The following is a 24,178-nucleotide window of genomic DNA, read 5'->3' as shown; positions in this document are numbered from 1 at the left end:
CCCCCAGCGGGGAAAGCGACGCACCATGGCGCCGCCACCATTGCCACCAACAGAAGCTGTCGGTGAAGGCTTTCGCCCGGTTCACCCCAAACCTGCTGCACAGCCCACTTCCCCTCCGCCTCCACAACGTCACTGCCGGAAGGAGGCCCGACGCAGCCCAAAGCGCCACCACGACGCCAGAAGCATGCCTCCGTGCTAGACATGCCCAGCACAGACCACCCGGCTCCACCACCAAGATGACGTCGACCCAGCAGTACCATCGCGGAGAAAGGGAAAGGAGCCCCACCGTAGCCGCAGCCTGCCCCGAGCCAGCCATGGCCTGGACAGGCCGCTGCCAGCCCCGAGCAAGCCGCGCCCCGCACCGGCCGCCGCCGTTGCCGCCGTCTTGCGCCAACCCCAGCCGCGGCCGCCGGTGCCGTCCGTGCCGGTTGCCGTCGCCACATCCCAGCGCCCCCCCCCCGCACCTCCCGTCATGCGGCCACCGAATCCGGCCGGGGCAATGTCGGATCCGTGGCCAACCGCCGCCGCCGCGGAGTGCCGCCGCGTGGCCGGCGAGCAACCTTGAGGCGGCCCTGGCGGCCGCGCCCACCCGGAACCACCGAAGAAGAAGGAAGAGGCCTCGCCGCTGCCTTCCCCGTGGGCCGCGCGGGATGCCGGCAGCCCGCTCAGGCGGCGCGCGCGGCGGGAGGAGGCGAGACGAGAGAGGCGGCGACTCGTTTTTTTGCGTTCGGTTTTCCGCGTTCACCAGCTTAACAATCAATCTATTATCTTATTATTTGGCCAACAAACGGAGCCTCTACGTTCGCTCTCAAGGTCTAGAAATTCCCACATTAATCGGAAAAAAATAGAAAAAGTAAAAATTACCCATCACTGCCATTATGATAAAAATTAGCCTAAAATACCCATGTGGCTAATTAAAAATCACCGACCAATGCCATTATGAAAAATTAAATATAAAATATCATTTAGCTATGTATTAGTTACAAACATATACTATTAATAAAACTAAAGTTAACAACAATCAATCACAATAAAATAAAATTAAGAATAATTATATATATAATATTATTAAAGCTCAACAAATCAAATTGTTATTATAGGTTGATCATATTTGAATTGTTTTAACCAACAATCTTCGTGATGTATGGTAAAAAATAGTATAATCTTTAAGTAAGAATATAACGACATGCAATTTTTTGAATTTTCAATACTAGCCGCGCAAATGCGCGGGCCATTCGCCTAGTTAGTATTAACAATGGAGAGAAAGCTGAGGTTCTTTTAGCTGTCACTATACTACCTAAGCTCTCCTTTAGTTAGCTACCGATTAGCATGTTCTTTTTTAACAAAAAAAGGCTCATGAGAAGTGTGGCGTTTGGTGATTGATGCAAGTTTGCAAACACAAAAAAGGGTGGATGATTGCACCCAGCAGTATGCAGACTGACGTGGAAATTGCGTGTTGCCCCTGTCATCGGATCAGATCAGATGCCATCCTGATATGGCTAAATCCCTCTTCTTTTCACCACGCTGTGTTTTCGACACTAGTTAACTGCAGTCGAAAATCTAAATGCCTGTCGCTGTAAGCTCACGGTGCACAGTCAGAAACAGTTTTCTTTACTGGCTCCTATGATAGCAGTCGTCGTCGTCTACCGGTTCCTTTTCTCCAAGACAAGTACTCCTACTACGGGTGTGTTTAGATGCCCCAAAACCCCCCTCCTCCCAAATCTAAATTTTCCATCACATCTCCGTCATATCGAAACATTAAATATAACAAATAACCCATGTATGGAGTATTAAAAAACTAATTGCATAGTTTTGATGTACGTTGCGAGACGAATCTTTTGAGCATAGTTAGATCATAGTAGGACAATATTTATTACAAACAAACAAAAAGTGTTACAGTGTGCTACAGTGTCCCATTTGATTTTTTTCTCCCACTTTTCCAGTTATCTAAACACAGCCTACGACGCATAAAAGCTGCGACCTGCGAGGAGGATAGAACAGCGAGTCGGGTGCAGGGTTAACGTATCCGACCGGTGACCGGTAACCGCCGGCCTCCGGTTCCGGTATACCGGTCCGGTTTGGCCGGTTACCGGTCGGAACCGGTGGAATTCAAATTTGAATTCAAACTTCCCCGTTCAACCGGTTCCGACCGGTATACCGGTCGGTTTGGCCGGTATACCTGCCGGTTTGGATGGTAACCGGCCGGTTTGACTGGTAACCGGTCAAATTCAAATTTTTTTCTTTTTTTGTTTAAATTCAAATGCCCACAAAGTATACTAAATAAATGTTTGTACAACATATTTTAGTCTAAATGAACCCTCCAACCCTTTTTTATACTACTTTTATATTGTATTTGTATACTTTCGTATGCATATTTTTTTATTTAACTTATAAATTCCGCAAACCATACTAAATGAACGAATTTTTGAGAAAATTTGACACCATTAGATTCTTTGCACCTTGAAATATTTTTAGAATTTTTTTGGGAATTTTTCATTTTTTTGAATTCAAATTTAAATTTTGAATTTGGACCGGTTTCATACCGGACCGAACCGGAACCGGTCCGGACCGGTTTGACCGACGGTTCGGTTAACCCTGCCACTCGGGGGGCGACCAGGAGGCGACGCCAGGAATAAGGGATTAAGGGATACGGCTTCTGGGTCGTGGCGCAGCAGGAGGCAGCAACAGCCAGCAGCAGCGAAGTGCTCGACCGCTTCGGCGATTTGACTGTCCTCTAGTGCCAGCGATCAGCAGGCGGGGCCCGCACTGTCTGGGCAGCAACGGAGGCAGTACGTAGGGTGCCTGCCTGCAATGATACTAGTGTGTCGATGAACGTTGCCCACCCAGTGCCCAGCGACGGGGAGCAGGCGAGCAGGCGTGCTCGAGTGCTTCTGATCTGCCGAATGAGATAGTAGGGTCAGCCCTGCACTCCACGCAGGGGAAACGCATGATCGCACACCTGACAGAACGTCCAAGTGTACTTAACTAAACTGTGACTGTGATTAGCACTAGTAGTAAGCATGGAAAATTCTGTGATTCATGGCTTGTTGCGGTTGCCGAGCTGCACGTCCAGTCCTGCCGTGCAAGAGACTGGCTGCGATTCAGGGGAAACTGATGGGGATAATTGAACAGCACAACTTTTTTTTTCACTGCCACTGCTGCGACACGCGAGTCAACAATGTTGGTGAGGCTATAAAACTGCCGTTAATGTAGCCTTACGGGCGCGTAATAAACCTGAGAAAAATACAAGCAGTCGGACAAGATCGACCAGTACCGCCTGTACTGCTAAAAAATCCTGAGAGCAGGCAAGGCAATTCACTGCATGCTGCTGCACCACATGCAAAGTCAATTTCGCAGGTGAGCCATGAAGCGTCGTAGCCCTGAATGCACCACCGTATAATACAAGACAACGGCCCAACCAAACCAAACACGTCACGTCGTCTCGTCGCCTGGTGTGGTATACGCAGCAGCAGCACGGCTGCTGCCTGCAACGATGAACCAAACGCGTAGGTGGCTGGACCAGGAGTGCAAGCCACGGTACTTTAGGTGGCATCGTATCCCATCATTAAAAACAAGTGGTACCGGCACAGTAGTATCCATACCCCCGTAGACCGTACAAGTACATGTACGTGTACCGCTGGGTCAGAGTTGTTGGTGAGAAGGGTTATTGCGACGAGCCCATCACGCCACACGCGCTGGGCCGCTGGCAGATTGGTGGCCCCCGGCCTCGGATGATCGTGTCGTGCTCCGCGACCCCCCGCGGCTGGACGCGCACCGGCTGCGCTGCGTCCCGGAACGCCGCCGTGCACGGCCTTACTGGAAGGCACAGAACGGCGAGGTGCTACGGGCTTGGTAGCGTAGCACGGATGCACAGTAAAATGGTTTGAGAAGAATAAAATAATTACCACCATATTGTGGCAGCAAGACAAGAAACAAGAGGTAAATGTGGTCAAAACTGGCCATCCATCCGAGACCGGAAGACCCCAAGATCACATTATAAAAGCAACCCAATCCCCCAAATGAAAACCCACACACCACCCAAAGAAACCCAAAAAGAATTCACCTTTTTTTTTCCCCTTTTGATATCCAGTGCAGCAGTGTACTACTCCAGTGTTCAAACCCACACGAAGCACACCTCTTTCCGTCTCGCCACTCTCTCCCGTCCGCACTCTCCTCGCCGAGCGGGTGGTGTGAGCCGCCTGACCGCCTCTCCCCTCCCACCTCATCTCCGCCGCCGCACCCGAGAGAGGAAGCGAAGCCCAATGCGCCTCCTCCCTCTGCTCCTGCTCCTGCTCCTGGCCCTCGCCGCGGGCGCGGCCGGCGGCGGCACGGACGCGGACGCGGGCGCGCTGCTCGCGGCGAAGGCGGCGCTCTCCGACCCCACCGGCGCGCTCGCGTCCTGGAACGCCACCTCCTCCCCCGACCACTGCGCGTGGGCGGGGGTCACCTGCAGCGATGCCGGCGTCGTGGTGGGGCTCGACGTCTCCGGGCTCAACCTCTCCGGCGCGCTCCCGCCGGCGCTCGCGCGGCTCCGCGGCCTGCAGCGCCTCTCCGTCGCCGCCAACGCCTTCTGCGGGCCCATCCCGCCGGCGCTCGCGCGCCTGCAGCAGCTCCTCCACCTCAACCTCTCCAACAACGCCTTCAACGGCTCCTTCCCGCCGGCGCTCGCGCGCCTCCGGGGCCTCCGCGTCCTCGACCTCTACAACAACAACCTCACCAGCGCCACGCTGCCGCTCGAGGTCACGCAGATGCCCATGCTCCGCCACCTGCACCTCGGCGGCAACTTCTTCTCCGGGGAGATCCCGCCCGAGTACGGCCGGTGGCCGCGCCTCCAGTACCTCGCCGTCTCCGGGAACGAGCTCTCCGGCAGGATACCGCCGGAGCTCGGGAACCTCACCAGCCTCAGGGAGCTCTACATTGGATACTACAACAGTTACACCGGCGGGCTGCCGCCGGAGCTGGGGAACCTGACCGAGCTCGTCCGCCTCGACGCCGCCAACTGCGGGCTCTCCGGCGAAATCCCGCCGGAGCTCGGGAGGCTGCAGAATCTGGACACCTTGTTCTTGCAGGTGAACGGCCTCACCGGCAGCGTACCGTCGGAGCTCGGCTATCTCAAGAGCCTCAGTTCTCTGGACTTGTCCAACAATGCGCTCACCGGCGAGATACCGGCGAGCTTCTCCGAGCTCAAGAACCTGACGCTGCTCAACCTGTTCCGGAACAAGCTGCGTGGCGACATACCCGATTTCGTCGGCGACCTGCCCAGCCTCGAGGTGCTGCAGCTGTGGGAGAACAACTTCACCGGCGGTGTGCCACGACGCCTCGGCCGCAACGGCCGCCTCCAGCTGCTCGACCTCTCGTCCAACAAGCTCACCGGCACGCTTCCGCCGGAGCTCTGCGCGGGTGGCAAGCTGCAGACGCTCATCGCGCTGGGCAACTTCTTGTTTGGCGCCATCCCAGACTCGCTCGGCCAGTGCAAGTCCTTGAGCCGCGTCCGTCTCGGGGAGAACTACCTGAACGGCTCAATTCCGAAGGGGCTCTTCGAATTGCCGAAGCTGACGCAAGTTGAGCTACAAGATAACCTCCTCACTGGTAATTTCCCGGCTGTGACAGGTGTTGCAGCGCCTAGTCTTGGCGAGATCAGCCTGTCCAACAACCAGCTTACCGGCGCATTGCCAGCATCCCTTGGGAACTTCTCTGGTGTTCAGAAACTGCTTCTTGATAGGAATTCTTTCTCTGGTGATGTACCTCCGGAGATTGGGCGGCTGCAGCAGCTCTCCAAAGCTGACTTTAGCAGCAACAAGTTTGAGGGAGGTGTGCCACCAGAGATTGGGAAATGCCGGCTCCTCACTTACTTGGACTTGAGCCAAAACAACCTCTCTGGGAAGATACCTCCAGCCATCTCTGGAATGCGGATACTGAACTACCTCAACCTGTCCCGTAACCACCTTGATGGAGAGATACCTCCATCCATCGCAACAATGCAGAGCTTGACCGCAGTCGACTTCTCATATAACAACTTGTCTGGGCTTGTGCCAGGGACTGGGCAGTTCAGCTACTTCAATGCCACATCTTTCGTTGGCAATCCAGGCCTGTGTGGACCATACCTTGGTCCATGCCGCCCCGGCATTGCTGGTGCTGATCACACTCCCCATGGCCATGGTGGGTTGACAAATACCGTCAAGCTCCTCATTGTGCTTGGCTTGTTGGTTTGCTCCATTGCATTTGCTGCAGCAGCAATCTTGAAGGCCCGGTCACTGAAGAAAGCTAGTGAAGCGCGTGTATGGAAACTCACTGCATTCCAGCGCCTGGGCTTCACCAGTGATGACGTGCTAGATTGCTTGAAAGAGGAGAACATTATTGGCAAGGGTGGTGCTGGGATTGTGTATAAGGGGGCAATGCCAAATGGTGAACTTGTCGCTGTGAAGAGGCTCCCAGCTATGGTCCGTGGCTCATCACATGATCATGGATTCTCAGCAGAGATACAAACACTTGGTAGAATCAGGCACCGTCATATTGTGCGCCTGCTAGGCTTCTGCTCAAACAATGAGACTAACCTGCTGGTTTATGAGTATATGCCCAATGGTAGCCTTGGGGAGATGCTCCATGGCAAGAAGGGAGGGCACCTACACTGGGACACCCGATACAATATTGCTATTGAGGCAGCCAAGGGGCTCTGCTACTTGCACCATGATTGTTCACCATTGATACTTCACCGTGATGTCAAGTCGAATAATATTCTTCTTGACTCCAACTTTGAAGCTCATGTGGCCGACTTTGGGCTAGCAAAGTTTTTGCAGGATTCTGGGGCATCTGAATGCATGTCCGCGATTGCTGGCTCATATGGCTACATTGCGCCAGGTAATAAATCAGTCCGTCCCAGTTCAGTTCAATCTGAATCTGAATATTATCGATGCATCATAAGTGTAGGAATGCTTATTACATGGTTCAAGCTGGAAAAATTACATCTCAGTTCTCAAATTAACACTGCAATTTCCAAACAAGATGTAGCTTTAAAATTCGAGATGCTGAAACATTGTTTGTGGAGTTCATTGTTTACTGTTTGATGGGTATCGATGCTTATCTGATTATTTCCTGTTATAAGATTCTCTGTACTAGGTTCAATCATGCATTGCAAACAGGTATCGTGTAAGCCTAGCTTCTTGGTATTGCTACACATCAAATGTTTTAATTTTTCGCAATGGGCCCATCAATCATCAGATGCTTTTGGTTCATTAAAAATCTCTTTATATGCGCTTAAGATCAGTTACTTCAGTGTTGCATCTTCTGTTTTAACATTATAACTGTCCTGCTGGTGCCTTCAGAAGCATGATTGTGCTATTTTCTAATTGATTAACCTTGTTATCAATTGTCATCTGTTGCTTTCCAGAATATGCATACACACTGAAGGTTGACGAGAAGAGCGATGTCTATAGCTTTGGTGTTGTGCTTCTTGAGCTGGTCACTGGAAGGAAGCCTGTAGGTGAGTTCGGCGATGGTGTCGACATTGTCCAATGGGCGAAGATGATGACAGACTCAAGCAAAGAACAAGTGATGAAGATCCTGGACCCAAGGCTCTCAACTGTTCCGCTACATGAGGTCATGCATGTCTTCTACGTTGCATTACTTTGCACGGAGGAGCAGAGCGTGCAGCGCCCAACGATGAGGGAAGTTGTGCAGATCCTGAGTGAGCTTCCAAAACCATCTACTAAGCAAGGAGAGGAGGTACCAAATGCATGTGATGGCCCTGCATCCAGTCCTCTACATCCAGCTCCACCAGGGTCCAATGAAGCACCAACAGGTGAAGCGAGAGATCCTCAACAGCAGCAAACAAGCACTCCGTCGTCACCGCCTCCAGATCTCATAAGCATCTGAGTAATGCAAAACTGAAAATGTTATCGTTCCTTGCAAATTCGCTCCATTCTTGCAAGCTTAGGTCGTAATTTAGGATGCAGTAAATTTGGCCTCCTGTGCTGTACATATTCAAGTTCGTTGGTGGTGTCCCAGTTTCCAGTTTGACAATGTGTTTGCTTTGCTGCTGCAATGTAGGAGTCTGTAGCGCGTCAAGTCACCTTAATAGAGCTTTTGATCTCCTTTATCCAATATTCCAATGTAGGCACTAGAGTATAAAGTGCTATCTCTCTCTGTCGAATTTAACATCAGAATCTTTGCTACATTGCTTTATGCGATTTCTGCTTCTGTGTAAACAGACGAAGTGGATAACACTAAAAGCCTTTGAATTCAGATCTCATTGAGAGACCGAAAAGGCGACCAGAGGGGGGGGTGGTTTGAATGGGAGTCACCAGAGGGGGGGGGGGGGGGTTTGAATGGGAGTCAAATAAAAATTTCACCTCCAGAAGCGATTTGATTGATTTCCAAGTGTACACTCAAACCCTCGAGTCCTAGGTGATGTGTGGAGTAGCTATGAAGAGTTACACCAACACTAAACACTCCTAGGAACAGCGTGAACAAGTGCAGAAGCAAACGTGAAGAAACAGCGCAAGACACAGCACGGTATAACTCACCGGTTGATCCGACGCTTGAGTTTGAAAGGCGTCGGTTCAACCGACGAACAGAGCCGGCAGCAGTCAAGAAGTGAGCACTGGTTGATCCGATGGATGGGTTTGAACTGCGTCGGTTCAATCGGTGTTACACACCGGATGATCCGGCAAAAACAAACACTAACGCCGGTGCAGTTGTCCAGAGGGACCACAAACTTGAGATTCCAAGCACCGGTTAAACCGACGTAACGAAAATTCGAACACCGGTGCAGTTGTCCAGAGACACTGCAAAACGAATCACACTGAACACCGGTTAAACTGATGCTCAGAAATTTCTATACGTCGGTGTAACGAGTCAAAACGCCAAAACCCTAACACAGAGCACCCTACTCATCGGTTGAACCGATGCGGACAACTTCAAAGCATCGGTTCATCCGGTGCTAGGAAGAACAGAGTCCAGAAACGCTTTTCAGCCCACGACCTTTGGAAACTTTGATGATTGGAGGGTCAAATCAAGTCTAGAGGAGCTCAAATTTTGCAGGCATGATCACAAAGGACTTGTGAACATGTCCACGGAAGGAATCGACGAATCACTCCATGGTTTGGGAGGAATCGAAGAATTTCGAGCAAAAACGGGGGTTTTCTTTAGAACGCCAAGAACTTCGATTCGAGTGAACTCGTGATTCCAGGGGGATTAGTACTAGGTTAGATGTATTAGAATCACTACAAAGAGTCACTCGATCATCAGAAAACCACTCGTCGTCTCGTGCTCAAGATTCGTCGAAGGAAAATCGAGTTCATCCAAAACAAAGCACAAATCGTACGAGATTGAATTGAATTCAAAACCCCGGAGGGCATAAGGAGGATTGGGCCTCCTTTCCCGATCAATCTCAGTACAAAAACTCAAAAATCCATACCTCTAATCCCTAGAGAGGAGAAGAGAGGAAGAACCAGAGAGAGGGAGGTGGCGCACGGGAGAAAGAGCCCTCCTGCTCTGAGCGCCAGGCAAGGGAAAGAGAGCGAGAGGGAGAGAGGGGGTGAGGGGGTTTTTAATACCCCAACAACTCTCAACCCAAAAGACTAAACTACCCCTAGAGCTGAAAATAAACTAGAAGGCATGTAGGGGCAAAACCGGAAAAGATACATGGACTCATCCGACGGCCGAGGTTCTTTCTTCGAATCGAAGTCTTCTCCGCGATGCCGCCATGTCGATGAAGATCTGGTTCGCGGTTTTGGAAGGTCCGCGAAACCCGGGTAGGTGGCCGGTTTTGAGAAAACCGCAAAAACTCCACGCGCGGGAAGATTCCCGCCTCCACGCCGTGGCCCTAGACGCCGTTCCCGCCTCGGCCTTCTGACGGCCCTAGACGCCGCCCGACGCCCGTCACCTCCTCGCCCGCAGCGAGGCCCTAGACGCCGTTGACGCCCGTCCCTCCATCAGTCCCGAGACCGACGCCCGTGCCTCCACGACTTGATGTCTTCAACCGTCGTCCGCCTGCTTGGTTTTGTGGCGCAAACCAAGAAACCTGACTTCAGTCACCGCTTGCGCCCTCGATCCAGGAGTGGACGCCACAGCTGCTGCCCGGCCCGAGCTCCGGTCCCGGCTGCCCTTCACCGCCGTCCACTGCACGGTACATCGGTCACAGCACTTCCACGGCAGCTCTCTGTCGACATTTGATGCCCGTGTACCTGCAATCCAAAGGTCAAGCGCACGATCACACCGCACGGTTGACAATTCACTCATCACAAGTAGGATAGAGTACTTAACATTCCTCACTCTTGCTACATTGCTCGCGAAGAAAAAGCATGTTTGCCAGACGAATTAATAGATATGGTGCCAAAGCATCTGGTTCCTGCTTTCTGTCTCTCTTTTCGTCTTTTTTTTTTGAAAATACATCTTTTCGTCTTTTTTTTTGTTGTAAAAGAAGGTGATTTGCATCCCTTGAAAGCAAACAGAGTTGGACCAGAACGTCAAAGGAGGCGTGCCGTTCGAAGAGATGGCTTGTTAATCAGATGCTCTGCGTAACGTCAACAGCAACAGGCGTTCCTTGCTTTGTTCAAGCGTTGTTCTGAAAAAAAAAAGATGCATATACCAAACGAGAAAAGCAGCTGAAAAAGGATTCTTTGCAAAGAAAAAGAAAGGAAACTTTTTTTTGAAAGAAGAAAAGAAAGGAAACTAAAGGGATTGATCTGAGCAATGGTCCCTCCTGCAATTTCCCTGCCGTGTGCAATGTCGCTGTTCTCCAGAGCAGTGTAGGCCCCGGTTTTGGCTAAGTGGCCACCTCATTCAGAAAAAAGAAGGCCCGCCGAGTCCCCTACCCCTACCACGTGAGCGCGCCAAAGGCAGCACCCTCCTCTCCGCTCGTACTGATGTATCCATCAGATTGCAGGTGCCAAGGCAAATCGCTGCTTAGGTTACCTCTCTTTTGTAAAATAAAGCTGCTTAGCTTACCTGAAGCCTCAAGGCAATGTTCATGAATCATGAATCGGGTGAGTGTGTGAGTGGAGAGGATTTTCAGTTCAAAACACACACACACACACACACACACACACACACACACACACACACACACACACACACACACACACACACACACACAAGATGAGTGGGTAGGACAAGGAGCAGGAAAAAGGGAAAAATTTAGGCAGGAAGTTAGAAGTGGCGGTCTTGTACTCTTGTGGAGGGAGAGTAGTAAGTGGTAACTGTTGCAGTTTGTGGTAAACGGTGGTGCGGCAAACAGTAAAGTGACGGGCTAGTTGGACGTGCAGCGCCTGCCGCGCCATTTCACGCGACACGATGACCACCGGGTCGAGGCCAGACGTGGCCGTGGACCTGCTTGCAAGTTGCAAGGCGAACCGAGTCAACCAATCTCCGCCGCTACCTCTCGTGCAGCACTTGCAAACGGATCTACATGGTTCTTCCAGGACCGGTCCCCAACTCCCGGCGATGTCAAGCGCTGCGAGATGGGGTGCCACGAGCCCACGACGCAGATCCGGTGTGGAGGTCATTTCATCGATGGATGATGGCCTCGGGCATCCGCGATAACGTGCAGCAACCACGCGAGACACGCCGGCGACGACGGTCCGTCCGGAATCTCCTCGGCTGGCCGCGGTCGGAGTTGGGCGGGCTGGTGGCCGCGGGCGCCGGCCATCGCTGTCCGTCCGTGAGGACGAAGAAGAGCCGTTCAGGGCAGTCGTGGCGTGGGCTTCCGCGCCAGGAAGGAACGAAAGCCATGCCGAGGGTCCTGCTACTGCCTGCCTGCGCGCTCTGATGGCATGGCAGACGACGCCGCGCCGGGTCCCTGCTTTCTCCGCACCCACCTGCCTCTCCCTGGCGACAGTGTAGTGGCGAAGAGCAGAGCGCTCCGGGCCTCCGGCGGCGAGCCGACGAACAAGTAAGCTTACGAACAAGCATCATTGCCATTTGCCAATGCCAGCCACTGGAATGAAAGAGCGGCGGCACGGCATCATCATCATGTGACCGGGCAGGGCCGACCTCGAAACGAGGCGCACGCCGTCACGAGGCACCACCCGCGTGCCAATTTTACGCTGCAGGTGCTTGATGCTTCGACGTACAATCTGTTAGTTGCTGACGCCTGACAGGATCAGCGGATCGACCAGCCTGCGGATGGCAACCGAGCCGACCAGACCGGGTGCGAGTTGCTGCGGGCAGACAGGCTCAAGTGGAAGTGATGAGTACAGTATACTGGCTAAGTGGCTAAAGGTAGAGTAGGGAGACACAAACACCACACCTCCAAGCCTACAAGGCTACAAGCCACCAAGCCGCCAATCCTCAAAAGTTCCATGGTTTCACATGTGTAACTAAGGGCGGGTTTGGTTGAAGAGCGGAGTGGGATGGAACGGTTCCATTTTACCGTCCTCTCCACCTCCGTCGTGTCCACGCCCTCGTCGGTGCCCATCACCCGCGCCACCTCCCCCTTCACCAGCAAGCTTGGCGAGCACCAAGTTGGCGATCTTGGCCGTCCCACGAGGAGGTAGTAATGCATGCAGCCCGTGCGACATTCAGGGCGATCACGCAGTTCCAGCAGCTGGATCAGATTCCGGTGGCTCCTCCTCCACATTCTCCAGCCGCTTTGATCACGGCCACCGCCTGCTCGTGCAGTGTGCTCCGGAACACCGTGCCGAACGCGCTGCACCGTGCCCCAACGGATCCCCCTGAAGCTCATGGCGTTGGTGAAGTCGATGAAGCCGAACCCCACCGGGCACCTTGTAGCGAAAATGGCCTCTCATGCCATATTTCAATATAATGTTTTGGCGATTGATGACACACACAACACTTGGACTAATATGATTGTTAAGATGACTATTCTCAGGCTTTTAGGTTCAAGTGATGACAAAGAGAAGAGAGGCGTAGCAAGGCCCGAAGAGACTGTGAAGAAATTCAATACACCGGTTGAACCGACGATGCATCGGTCAATTGCATCGGTTCAGTTGTCCAGAGAGGTGGTTTTTGGAGGAACGTGAAGAAGTTACAATCACCGGTTAAACCGACGCTAATTTTACATACACCGGTTGATTGCATCGGTTAAACCGGCGATACACCGGTTAATTGCTAACGGCTAGTTTTTCACGTAGCAGTTTACATACACCGGTTAAACCGATGATGGCTTTTGGGGTACGTCGGATTAACCGGCGTTACGCAGTTTTCTGGCAGCTTTTTCTCCAACGGCTATATTTGCTTGTGCTGCCTATATATACCCCCAAGGCCGGGTCATTTGAGAGTGCTGGAGTTCAAGGAAGTATACAAGAGCTAAAGATCATCTCCAACCACCATAGAGCTTCATTGTATATCATATAAGCTTAAGCACACTTGTGAGAGTGCTTAGTGCTTGTAATAGGGATTAGTTCTTGCAAGAGCTCCCTTGAGAGAAGTCTTGCTGCGGCAAGCAACTTGTGATCCGTCGTGTGACCCTCCGTCTTGGTGTGGAGTGGCAACGACACTTTGTGCGGGGGAAGAGGAGGCCCCCTCCTTGGTGGAGAAGCTCCGTAGTGGATTTCGGCCGGGTGACCGAGAGAGACGGTGGCGGTGCACGAGACTCGGTGTCTTGTGGGCACTTGCCTTTGCTTGCCGGCATCGCCATTGGTAGCGTAGTGCAAGACGGTGATCGGAAGAGCCTCGGTGTCCCGTGGACGTAGGCGTTTATGCCGAACCACGTTACATGACCGTGTCTACTCGGGAGTTTGCATCCCTCTTGCACTTACCTCTTTACTTACCGCATTACGTTTCCGCACTTACTCTACCTTTACTTTCCTAGTTAGTTTGATTAGGATTAGCTAGGTTGCAAGTCTTTTTAGAGGTAAGTAGAGAGTAGCATAGATAAACCTTAGTCATAACTAGCATGCGTAGGACGTGTTAGGTTTATCTTATGCAAGTAGTTTGAGCCCTAGGTTAAAAAGCGATTAGCGACCCTATTCACCCCCTCCCCCTCTAGGGTCGGACACCCCGGTGATCCTTACACACCTGCAGCTGCAATTGGGCTGTGTGTCGCGGCCGAGGACGCAGTAGTTGTTGAGCCCGCACACGCCCTTGACGTGGCACCGGCCCCATCCACTGGACGACGCCCGTTGGTGGATGCGATCGCGTGAGGTTCTTGGTGTAGTTGTCGCTCCCGAATGCTTGGTAGATGAGGACCAGTGGTGGTCATCCCTATGTGATGAGTGATTGACAACCATTGCGTATTGATGCTTGCCTTGGTTGTGAAGTGCAGGTGCAGGGTGCGACGCGGTGGTCGACGGCGCGAGGTGAAGGCCAAGTGAAAGGTTCGGGGATGAACGCGAGTAGACTTGGGCCGAGGGACCCGAAGATGCCGGGCGGAGTCACGGGCGGCCCACATGGTGCACGGATCGACAAGAAAGTATGATGGAAGGATGTGGCGACGTGGGCCGAGTCGGCGAGGACGATGGCGAGTCAAGTAGACGGCCTGTGCGGCGGGCGCGCACGAACGACTCGAAGGCGTCAAGGCGCGGCGGGAGGTCCAACACGTGCCGGCATCAGCGAGGTCGCGTGGCGGCCAAGCGGAGACGGACGGTTTCGATGGTTTGGGCCTCAAAACCATCAGCGGTGTCTGGTTTCCTGGTTTCGGCCGCAAAACCGGGGGCGGACTTGGCGCGGTCAAGAACCGGGCGGAGGGCACGCGGCATCATATCTGAGCTTGCTTCGAGGCGAAGAGAAGTCGAAGAGGAGCCGTGCCCGTCCGATGCGTCTACAAAAATATGGACTGTATTGCCCCTGCGTGGGTGGTTATCTTAGCTAATTAGAATAGGGGTAATTTAGTCTTTTTGTGTGGAGAGCTAAAGAGATAAGATAGGGGTCATCTTCCATGGTTGGACTGGACGACTAGCACCCTTCCTTCTGGTTTTCTGGTGTTGGAGCGCCCCTCCCTGTTCTGTTCTTCCTTCCTCCCTCTTCTCCCCTAGGGTTAGGATTTTGTGATGGAAATTTGAGACCTTGTACCATGGATTCGCTGGGAATGGAGGCCCTTCCCTCCTCTTGCCCTCGGGGCGGTTGATTTTGATTCAATTCGTTGTTTCCCTTTGGTTTTCGTTTGGATCTCGCTTGGTCTGGTTGTTGTGCGCAGGCAAGCAGGAGCAGCGGTCCTGGCTGGCGCGTCCAGCAGTGCTAGCATGCAAGCGCGAGTTGCGCAGGGGCTGCAGCGGCAAGTGCAGAGGGCCCAAGTGTAGTGCAGCACGCGCGCGCTGGGGAACGCAGCAGCTGGCGGCGGCGCTGCTCTCGGCAAGCGGCGAGCGACAGCCAGCTGTGCAGTGCAAGGGCAGCAGCGCTAGCAGCTGTTCAGCCCACGAGTGCAGGGTCCAAGGCAAGCCGATAGCAGCACAAGCACAGTGAGCATGTTTTCTCCCTTCTCTAATTTCTTTAATACTAATCTTTTCTTGCTAATTAGCTAGATTTAATTAGTTTTTCTTCATGGTAATTTCAGCTAACTTCTGCTAGATCCTTGCATGCGTAGTTAGGGTGTTTTCTTTTTGAGAAGTTTTAATTAGCTTTTGTTAGGGCTAAGTTAAAAGGAAAAACAAAACAAAAATTAGTTTAGTTGTGCTTGTGTTAGCTAGATTTATTTCCACTCTCTCTAACTTGTTTTTCACCAGTGCACTAATCATTTTCTTGAGTTCTTGAGTGGCTTTGCTTCCCAACGATGTTTGTCTCAGTGTCGCTCGCGAGTTTGTGCAAACGATTTTTGCTTGAGTTTCTATCTGTCGTGCTTCCGCGTGAGTTATTCGAATTCGCTGTGGGGTATTCTTAGTGCCGATAGCCGTTCTGAGCTATGCGGTACTGATACTCTCCATTTGAGGTGCATTGGGTGTTTAGGGAATTTTTTCTCTCCGATTTTTCGAATCAGATTTGAGGCTCCCATTCACCCCCTCTTTGGTTGCCTGTTTGGTCCTTCAATTGGTATCAGAGCCGGTTAGGATCTTTTGCTTGCCTTAATCGGTTCTGTGATCCATTATGGCGACTCACAGCTCTTCCTCGAATGCCCCTCCCTACTTTGATGGAACGGATTATCAATACTGGAAGACTTGCATGCGAGCCCATCTGAAAAGTAGAGGACTGGGTATTTGAGAAATTATTCAAGATGAGGCTTACATAATTCCTCCAAATCGCGTGAGTCAAGAAGAGAAAGACAAATATTTTGCAAACAACAAAGCTGTTGATATCTTGCTTTCAAGTCTTTGTCACGCTGAGTTTGATCGAGTGGAGGATCTTGTTCTTGCCAATAAGATTTGGTCCACACTCCAGAATTTTCACGAGGGCATTAATCAAGTGAAGGCTCGTCTTTTCGAGACCTATCGCCGTGAGTACGAGAACTTCTCACATTTGCCCGGCGAGACCACTGATACCCTCTTTCAGCGCTTTGTTTCGATTGTGAACAAAATGAAAGCGAATGTTGCTGTTTTGCCCTACACTGATCATGATCAGGCAATGAAATTATTGCATTCTTTGGATCGAAGTGTATGGGGCACAAAAGTTGATGCTATTATCGAGTCTGCTGGGTATGAAACTCTTTCCACCACTGAGCTTTTCTCCAAGTTGAAATCAACTGAGGTTGATATTAAACCCAGAACTAAACATGAGGGTCACGTGAAGGATCCTAACTCCTTGGCCCTTGTAACAAGTTTTGGGCAGGCTGCTAATGCTAACTCAAGGCCAAGTGCCTTTGCTTTGTCTGCTTTGCTTTCTGTGACAGAGGAGCAGCTGGAGGAAATTGGAGATGATGAGCTCGCGTTGTTCGCAAAGAAGATCAAGCGGTTCAGCAACAACCACAAGGAGAGGTGGAGAAGCAAGAACACCTGCTTCGAGTGTGGCCGGCTGGGTCACTTTGCTGCTGATTGCCCGAACAAGGAGAAAGGCAAGTACAACTCCCACAAGTACAAGTCCAAGTCCCCCGACAAGAAAAAGAAGAGCCACGAGAAGGGGGGGTCACAAGAACAAGAAGAAGTACAAGGAGGAGTACCGCAAGCAGCGCGCCTTCGCTGCTACCATGAGCGACCACGACGACTCTACTACTTCCAACGCCACTTCCAGTGACTCAAGTTCAAGCGAAGAGGAAGTCGTCATCAAGCAGAAGAAGAAGGCCGTCAAGAACTTCAATGGCCTCTGCTACTTCGCTGCCAACCGGAACTCCAACGGCTACTGCTTGATGGCCAAGGACTCCAAAAATGAGAAGAACGACGACATCAGCGATTCTGAGAATGAGTCCGAGGTGAGAACTTATGATGAACTTGTTCTTGAGGTTGAGCAGCGATTCTGAGAATGAGTCCGAGGTGAGAACTTATGATGAACTTGTTCTTGAGGTTGAGTCTCTCACTTATGCTTTGAATAACCGCAACAAGCTCATTAAGGACACCAAAGCTTGGCATACTCAATTTAAGATTGATTTGGAAAATGCTGCTAAAGAAATTGAGTTGCTTAAATCTGTTGTTTCTGAACTTGATGAATTGAAAGCTGCTCAGTCTAAGTCTGTTTCTTCTGAATGTTCTGAATGTACTTCTCATATGCTTGACTTAGTAGCTTTGCAATCTAAGTGTGCTGGTTTGGTGGAAGAAAGAGATGTTGCTTTGGCTTCTTTGGATGAGCTTAAGGCTAGTCGCGTTTTGTTATCTGCTTGTGACGCTTGTCCCACTCTCCAGAGTAAGCTTGATGAGGCTCGGGCTAAGATAAGAGAACTTGAGAAATCAAGTGTTCCAGAGTGCAAATTGTGCTTAGCCCGAGTGGATGAGCTGAATGAGTTGAGGGCTATCCAAGCTTTAACTGAGGAGGAAAATGAATATCTGAGAATTGTTTTGAGTTGGGTGTCTAGTAGGGAACCACAACTAGGCATGCTTTTCAGTGAGTTCAAACGGCATGATGGTTTTAGGGTTGGTAAGATCATTGAGCATTTGAATCATCATTGGGTTTATGGGCTTGTCGGTGAGTGTGCTGAGAAGATTGACACCTAAGCTTCCACTTCCAAGCCTATCCCTACCAAAGATGGTGTTTACACTGAACCACCTCCAAAAACCCCAAAGAAACCTATCTGGGTAGAGAAACCAAATCACCTGAAGAACAAGCTTGATACTCTCCCAGACATTACCCATGAACATCCAAAGCCTCAGAGAATGCCTAGACCCACTGTGTGGATTCCAAGTGGCACAACCTCAGACGCTAAGAACAGTCCTCCCTTTCAACCAAAGCCTCAGTCAGCTAGTAAATCAGAAGCTTTCACCTTTCCTGACCCACAGACCAAGAAGCCTGAACCCAGAGTGAACCCACAGTCTGAGAGAGTAAGGTTTCACTGTGAGCATTGTGGGAGAGATGGTCACTTAGCTGAGTTTTGTTACCGTCATAAGAGAGCTGAGAGACGGGAGCGCCAGTGGAGGAACCAGGACTTGTACCACCCTGTCCATGGTGTACATAGGCCTAGGCAGTTTCCTCCTCCGAGTGGTGCTAAGAGAGCAGCATAGACGTGGAGGAGAGATACGTGAGGGCGCTAGACATGATCCAAGCCATGGTCAATATGGTTTTGGGGGTCACGGCCGTAGCTTTAGACCTCCGAGGTTCGATGGACCACGCTTTCCCCCGCGTGGTGGTCGCCCTCAGAGGAGAAGTGATTTTGTGGATGTTGCTCACCCCACTTTTGAGCAGATGGCTCGACACTAGTACAACACTTGTTTTTCTAACCCCAGTGTCGGTGCCTTTGCTCACTCTTCTCGCTACTAATGCAGGTCGGAGGTCTGGAGGACATGCGGCTGATTGATTCGGGATGCTCTCGTCATATGACCGGAAATCCTAAATGGTTCTCCAGCCTCACCCCGGTGAGTACCAAGGAGTACATCACTTTTGGGGATAACAACAAAGGTAAGATCATCTCTGAAGGTGCGATCAAGGTGAGTGATAATGTTACTCTCAAACGTGTTGCACTTGTTCGACCTCTTGGCTACAATCTGTTCTCAGTTTCTCAATTGCTTGATGAAGGTTTTGAGGTGCGTTTCAAACGTGGTTCTTCACGAATTCTTGATTCCCAGGGTGAGCTTGTGTGTATGATCATCCCTGAGGGTCAGATCTTCCGTGCTGATTTTTCTACCTCTTTGGGACCTTCTCGTTGTTTGGTTGCAAATTCTTCTTCTGAGCTTTAGAAATGGCATAGGCGACTAGGACATTTGAGTTTTGATTTGCCATCTCGCTTGAGTTCTTTGGATCTTGTCCGAGGTCTTCCTAAGCTGAAATTCGAAAATGATTTGGTTTGTGCTCCGTGCCGTCACGGGAAAATGGTTGCTTCTTCACACCCACCTATGAATCAGGTGATGACTGACCACCCTGCTGAGCTTCTACATATGGACACTGTTGGTCCTGCTCGGGTGCGTTCAGTTGGCAGAAAATGGTACGTTCTCGTGATTGTAGATGATTTTTCTTGCTATTCTTGGGTCTACTTTCTCGAGACAAAAGATGAAACTTTTGGCTTTGTTCGAGATCTGATTTTGAGGTTAAAGACCGAGCGACCATATGATCCCATTAGAGCTATTCACAGTGACAATGGGACAGAGTTCAAGAACGCTCGGTTTAAAACTTTTTGTCGTGATCTTGGTCTCGAACATCAGTTTTCTTCTCCCTATGTGCCTCCTCAGAATGGGATTGTTGAGCGCAAGAACCGGACCATCGTGGAGATGGCTAGGACGATGCTCGATGAGTACAGGACTCCTAGGAAGTATTGGGCTGAGGCAGTCAATAGTGCTTGTTACATTTTGAATCGGATTCTCTTGCGTGCTTTGTTGAAGAAAACATCTTATGAGCTTATGAATCGTCGTGCACCTAAGGTAAGTCACTTGAAAGCGTTCGGGTGCCGGTGTTTTATCTTGAAACAAGGCAATTTGGATAAATTTGAATCTCGTTCTTCGGATGGAATTCTTCTTGGTTATGCAGCTCATAGTCGTGCTTATCGTGTTTTGAATCTTGAGACTAAACAAGTCGTAGAAACTTGTGAGGTTACATTCGATGAAACTATGCCTTGCACAACCCCTACTTTTGAGTGTGCAGATGAACAGGAATTGGGACAAGACATCTTTGAGGAAGAAGAATAAGAAGAGGATGTAGAAGATTGTGCTGATGAAGATGGGGTCGATCAAGTTCCAGCTGATTCACCTGTACATTCTACCTCGACTACTTTTGTTGATGGTCCAGAATCTACATCCACTACACTAGGACATCAACATGAACCCCTACATGACCAAGTTGAAGAAGAAATCCAGGAGGAACCAGCTGAGGTTGAGGGGGAGGCTACCTCAGAGCGTCAGGCTCCGCGACACATTCAGCGACGCCATCCACCTCAACAAATGATCGGTAACCTGCATGAACGCACCACTAGGTGTGGTACTCAGCAGATCTCTCATTTTGCGCATTCTGCTTTTGCCGCCTCTTTTGAACCCCGAGATGTTGGACACGCTCTTTCTGATCCAAATTGAGTAAATGCCATGCATGAGGAGTTGGAAAATTTTGAAAGAAACCGGGTTTGGGTTTTGGTAGAACTTCCACCAAACTGTCATCCTATAGGAACCAAGTGGGTTTTCAAAAAACAAACAGGGTGAAAACGGTTTGGTTGTTTGAAACAAAGCGAGATTGGTTGCCCAGGGGTTTTACCAAAAGGAAGTGATAGATTATGAAGAAACCTTTTCTCCTGTTGCCCGTTTGGAAGCCATTCGAATTCTTCTTGCCTTTGCTGCTTCGAAAGGTTTTAAGCTTTTTCAGATGGATGTCAAAAGTGCTTTTCTAAACGGTTTTATTGAGGAAGAGGTTTATGTTAGACGACCCCCAGGTTTTGAAAATCCCAAACACCCCGACAGTGTTTTCAAGCTCCAAAAGGCTCTTTATGGTTTGAAACAAGCCCCTCGAGCTTGGTATGCTCGTTTGAAAACGTTTTTGCTTGAACAGGGTTTTGAAATGGGTTCGGTTGATAAAACTCTTTTTCTCCTCAGGCAAGGCAATGATATTCTAATTGTTTATATTTACGTGGATGATATCATCTTTGGTGGTTCGTCTCATGCTCTTGTTGCCAAGTTTGCAGATACTATGAGCAGGGAGTTCGAGATGTCGATGATGGGGGAGTTGAACTTCTTCCTCGGCCTTCAAATCAAGCAAAGCAAGGAAGGCACCTTCGTGCATCAAGGCAAGTACACGAAGGACGTGCTGAAGAAGTTTGACATGGCCGACGCAAAGCCATTGTCAACTCCCATGGTGACGACGACAGCTTTGGATGCGGATGAAGACGAAGAGGCGGTTGACCAGAAGGAGTACCGGAGCATGATCGGCTCCCTCTTGTACCTGACGGCGACGAGGCCGGACATACACTTCGCCGTGTGTCTGTGTGCTCGTTTTCAGGCTTCACCAAGAATCTCTCACCGACAGGCGGTGAAGAGAATCATGAGGTACCTTCGTTTCACGCCTGAGTTTGGTCTTTGGTACTCATTTTCTTCTACACTCTCTCTTTGTGGTTATTCCGATGCGGATTTTGCTGGCTGTCGTTTGGATCAAAAATCAACTTCTGGAACTTGTCAATTCTTGGGTTCGTCTCTTGTTTCGTGGTCTTCTCGCAAACAGTCTAGCGTTGCTCAATCAACAACTGAAGCTGAATATGTTGCTGCCGCTAGCTGTTGCTCTCAACTTCTCTGGATGACTTATACTCTGCGTGATTTTGGTTTGAGCTTTTCTGGAGTGCCTCTTCTTTGTGATAGCACGAGTGCCATTAGTGTTGCCAAAACCCCCGTGCTCCACTCCAAAACTAAACACATAGATGTGAGATACCATTTCCTGAGAGACCACCAAGAAAAAGGGGATATCGAGCTTCACCATGTAGCTATCCAAAACCAAATTACCGATGTCTTCACCAAACCTTTGGATCAAGCCACCTTTGCTCGTTTGCGAGGGGAGCTTGGAGTTTGCTTCCCTTTCTGAGTTGGCTTGCTCGATTTCTGTATCATATTGTACACCTTTTTTTTCATTTTGGTTTGTGTACACTTGATTTTCGGTTTGGATTTTTTTTGTTCTTGTATACTACTTGTATCATTCACATGCATTGCATTTGTAAATTATGCATTAGATTCATTTTGAGCTTCTCTTATATACCTTAAGTATTTATATGTGCTCATGTGAACTGATGCTTTAGTTTGTGGTGTTCGTGCAATGCATGGCTTATGCTCTTGATGATATGCGATAGAAATCTTGTGAAGCTGCGCATTTAACTTGAATCTGAATTTTAATTGTCTTTCACCCATGAGTAGCTTCTGGCTAAGTTTTTGCTCTTGCTTAGACTGCTAGTCTTGTGATAACTTATGCTTGGATGCTTGTTTCTTTACATATGGCTTATCATTGTGCATGCTTTGCATTTCTTGGGGTAGTTTTGATATTGAGCTACACTTGTGCCAAGGGGCACCTCATAAACCTTGGTTACATTCATGTTTCATCTTAAATTTGGTCAAAATATGAAAATGCAAATGAAATGCTTGTTTACATGCTATTTCAAGTGCTAAATGAAAAACCATTCACCAGGTTGCTCTGCTGTTACATGTGCTTGCCATAGAATGATAGAAGTAGGCTCATGGTTTCAGTGAGTTTGGAAATGAGTAGGAATACCTTGCATGTGTTAGCAATGATCTTATGTTGAGAACTTGTCATCCTTGTATGAGCACTTGTGAACTAGTTGATCTTTGACAGAGTGATTTTTTAGCTAGTTGCTTGCTCATGTGGTGATATATATCTTAAACATGCTTAAATCTCATAATCATGCTTTTGCCTCCTGATTATATCATAATATCTTCATGATGGCTTTGAATGCTTGCTTATGACCCGCTTCTCAAGTTTTAGTTCACTTGTAGCATATTTCAATGCTTTTGGTCTATTTGAGAAGCTTTGTAGGTTAAACCTTTTCATGGCATGCTTTGCACTTCTTTTGCATTGTTGAACCTTGATGGATGCATTGTCAACAAGGGGGAGAGAATTGCACAAAAAGTTAAATACACCAGCGGCCCTCGAACTTGTCCCCAGGTGCCACTTAGGCCCACGAACTCGCAAAATCGAAATCTGGCACCCTGAACTTGTTAAGTTGTGCCACTTAGGTCCATAACCCTTCAAGGAGCATGAATATATGCAAAAAATCCCTTGAGTTTTTTCATCTTCTATATCTACGTCCTCCTCGTCACTTTCACCTCTCTCCTCCCCCACAAGCGCCGCCGCTGCCGTCGGAGGCCGCCAGGAGCGCCGCGCCTCTCCGCCGCGCCCCCCACCTCCACCGCCGGTCATGACCACCGTCAATTCGCTGTGGGGTATTCTTAGTGCCGATAGCCGTTAGTGACTATAGCCGTTCTGAGCTATGCGGTACTGATACTCTCCATTTGAGATGTATCAGGTGTTTAGGGACTTTTTTCTCTCTGGTTTTTCGAATCGGATTTGAGACTCCTATTCACCCTCCTCTCGTCGCATGTTTGGTCTTTCAGTAGAGCACGCCGGCGGCATTGTGGCGCCGCGTGAGGGGGTAATCGATCTGCCGGTCAGCCGGTGTCCCAGGACGCCGAGTATGCAGTCTGCGGCCACGGCGTTCTCTGTGTGCACGGGGTACATGTCCGACGATGTTGCCGTCGTTGGCCTGGTTGGTGAGGCGGTACTTCAATTCCCGGCGGCCCTGTTGGTGTCGAAGTCTCGGAGACGGCGGAGAAGAGCGGCGCGCCGGGTGCAAGGTCCTGTCTGTGCAGCAGAGCAGGGTGTCCATGGGCGCCGCCAAGGTGGACCAGACGACCTGTACGTGCGACACGCACGTGCTATATGTCGGTACATCTAGTATAGAGGTGAGCGGACAGCTTCTAATGATTTTTACCAAGTTCACAACAATATCACAGTGTGTTCAAGCCAAACGTATTGAAACGTCCTATCTCATATATGTAAACGTGGATGGTCTAGCTGAGTCTATGGTCAAATCCGGCCTTGTCCGGTGTGCCGTGTCGGGCGTATGTCCTGTTCTTGTACGTATGGATTCTGTTTCTATAAACATATTGGAACGTGTTGCGGTGTGCATGCCTAATAAGTTAAAAGAGTATTTCTGACTAATTTAATTTATAATAGCAATGGTGGGTAATTTAAATTTCTTTTATTTTCTCTAGTTAACGTGAGAATTTCTAGACCTTGA

The 24,178-nt window shown here is 50.0% G+C and overlaps 2 protein-coding genes across 2 annotated transcripts; both read left to right on the top strand.

Moving 5' to 3' along the window:
• Positions 1–4,030: 4,030 nt before the first annotated feature.
• On the top strand, positions 4,031–8,204 carry LOC120689938 (leucine-rich repeat receptor-like serine/threonine-protein kinase BAM1). Its single transcript, XM_039972397.1, has 2 exons — positions 4,031–6,858; positions 7,388–8,204. Exons 1-2 carry the CDS (start codon positions 4,263–4,265, stop codon positions 7,870–7,872), a joined length of 3,081 nt encoding a protein of 1,026 aa, XP_039828331.1. The 5' UTR covers positions 4,031–4,262; the 3' UTR covers positions 7,873–8,204.
• An 8,498-nt stretch (positions 8,205–16,702) lies between these two features.
• Positions 16,703–24,066, top strand: LOC120689937. Its single transcript, XM_039972396.1, has 3 exons — positions 16,703–17,233; positions 18,735–21,428; positions 23,493–24,066. Exons 1-2 carry the CDS (start codon positions 16,742–16,744, stop codon positions 19,143–19,145), a joined length of 903 nt encoding a protein of 300 aa, XP_039828330.1. The 5' UTR covers positions 16,703–16,741; the 3' UTR covers positions 19,146–21,428; positions 23,493–24,066.
• The last annotated feature ends 112 nt before the right edge of the window (positions 24,067–24,178 follow it).

Source organism: Panicum virgatum, chromosome 9N (genome assembly GCF_016808335.1).
Source record: "Panicum virgatum strain AP13 chromosome 9N, P.virgatum_v5, whole genome shotgun sequence".
Lineage (NCBI taxonomy): Eukaryota > Viridiplantae > Streptophyta > Magnoliopsida > Poales > Poaceae > Panicum > Panicum virgatum.
Note: the sequence above shows the minus strand (reverse complement) of the source record. Positions and strands in the feature narration are given on the sequence as shown.

Coding starts and splice junctions, on each gene's coding strand:
- LOC120689938 (XM_039972397.1), top strand. CDS start 4,263: ATGCGCCTCCTCCCTCTGCTCCTGCTCCTGCTCCTGGCCCTCGCCGCG. Junction 6,859..7,387: donor ATATGGCTACATTGCGCCAG/GTAATAAATCAG, acceptor GTTGCTTTCCAG/AATATGCATACACACTGAAG.
- LOC120689937 (XM_039972396.1), top strand. CDS start 16,742: ATGATGAGCTCGCGTTGTTCGCAAAGAAGATCAAGCGGTTCAGCAACA. Junction 17,234..18,734: donor ATTCTGAGAATGAGTCCGAG/GTGAGAACTTAT, acceptor CTACTAATGCAG/GTCGGAGGTCTGGAGGACAT.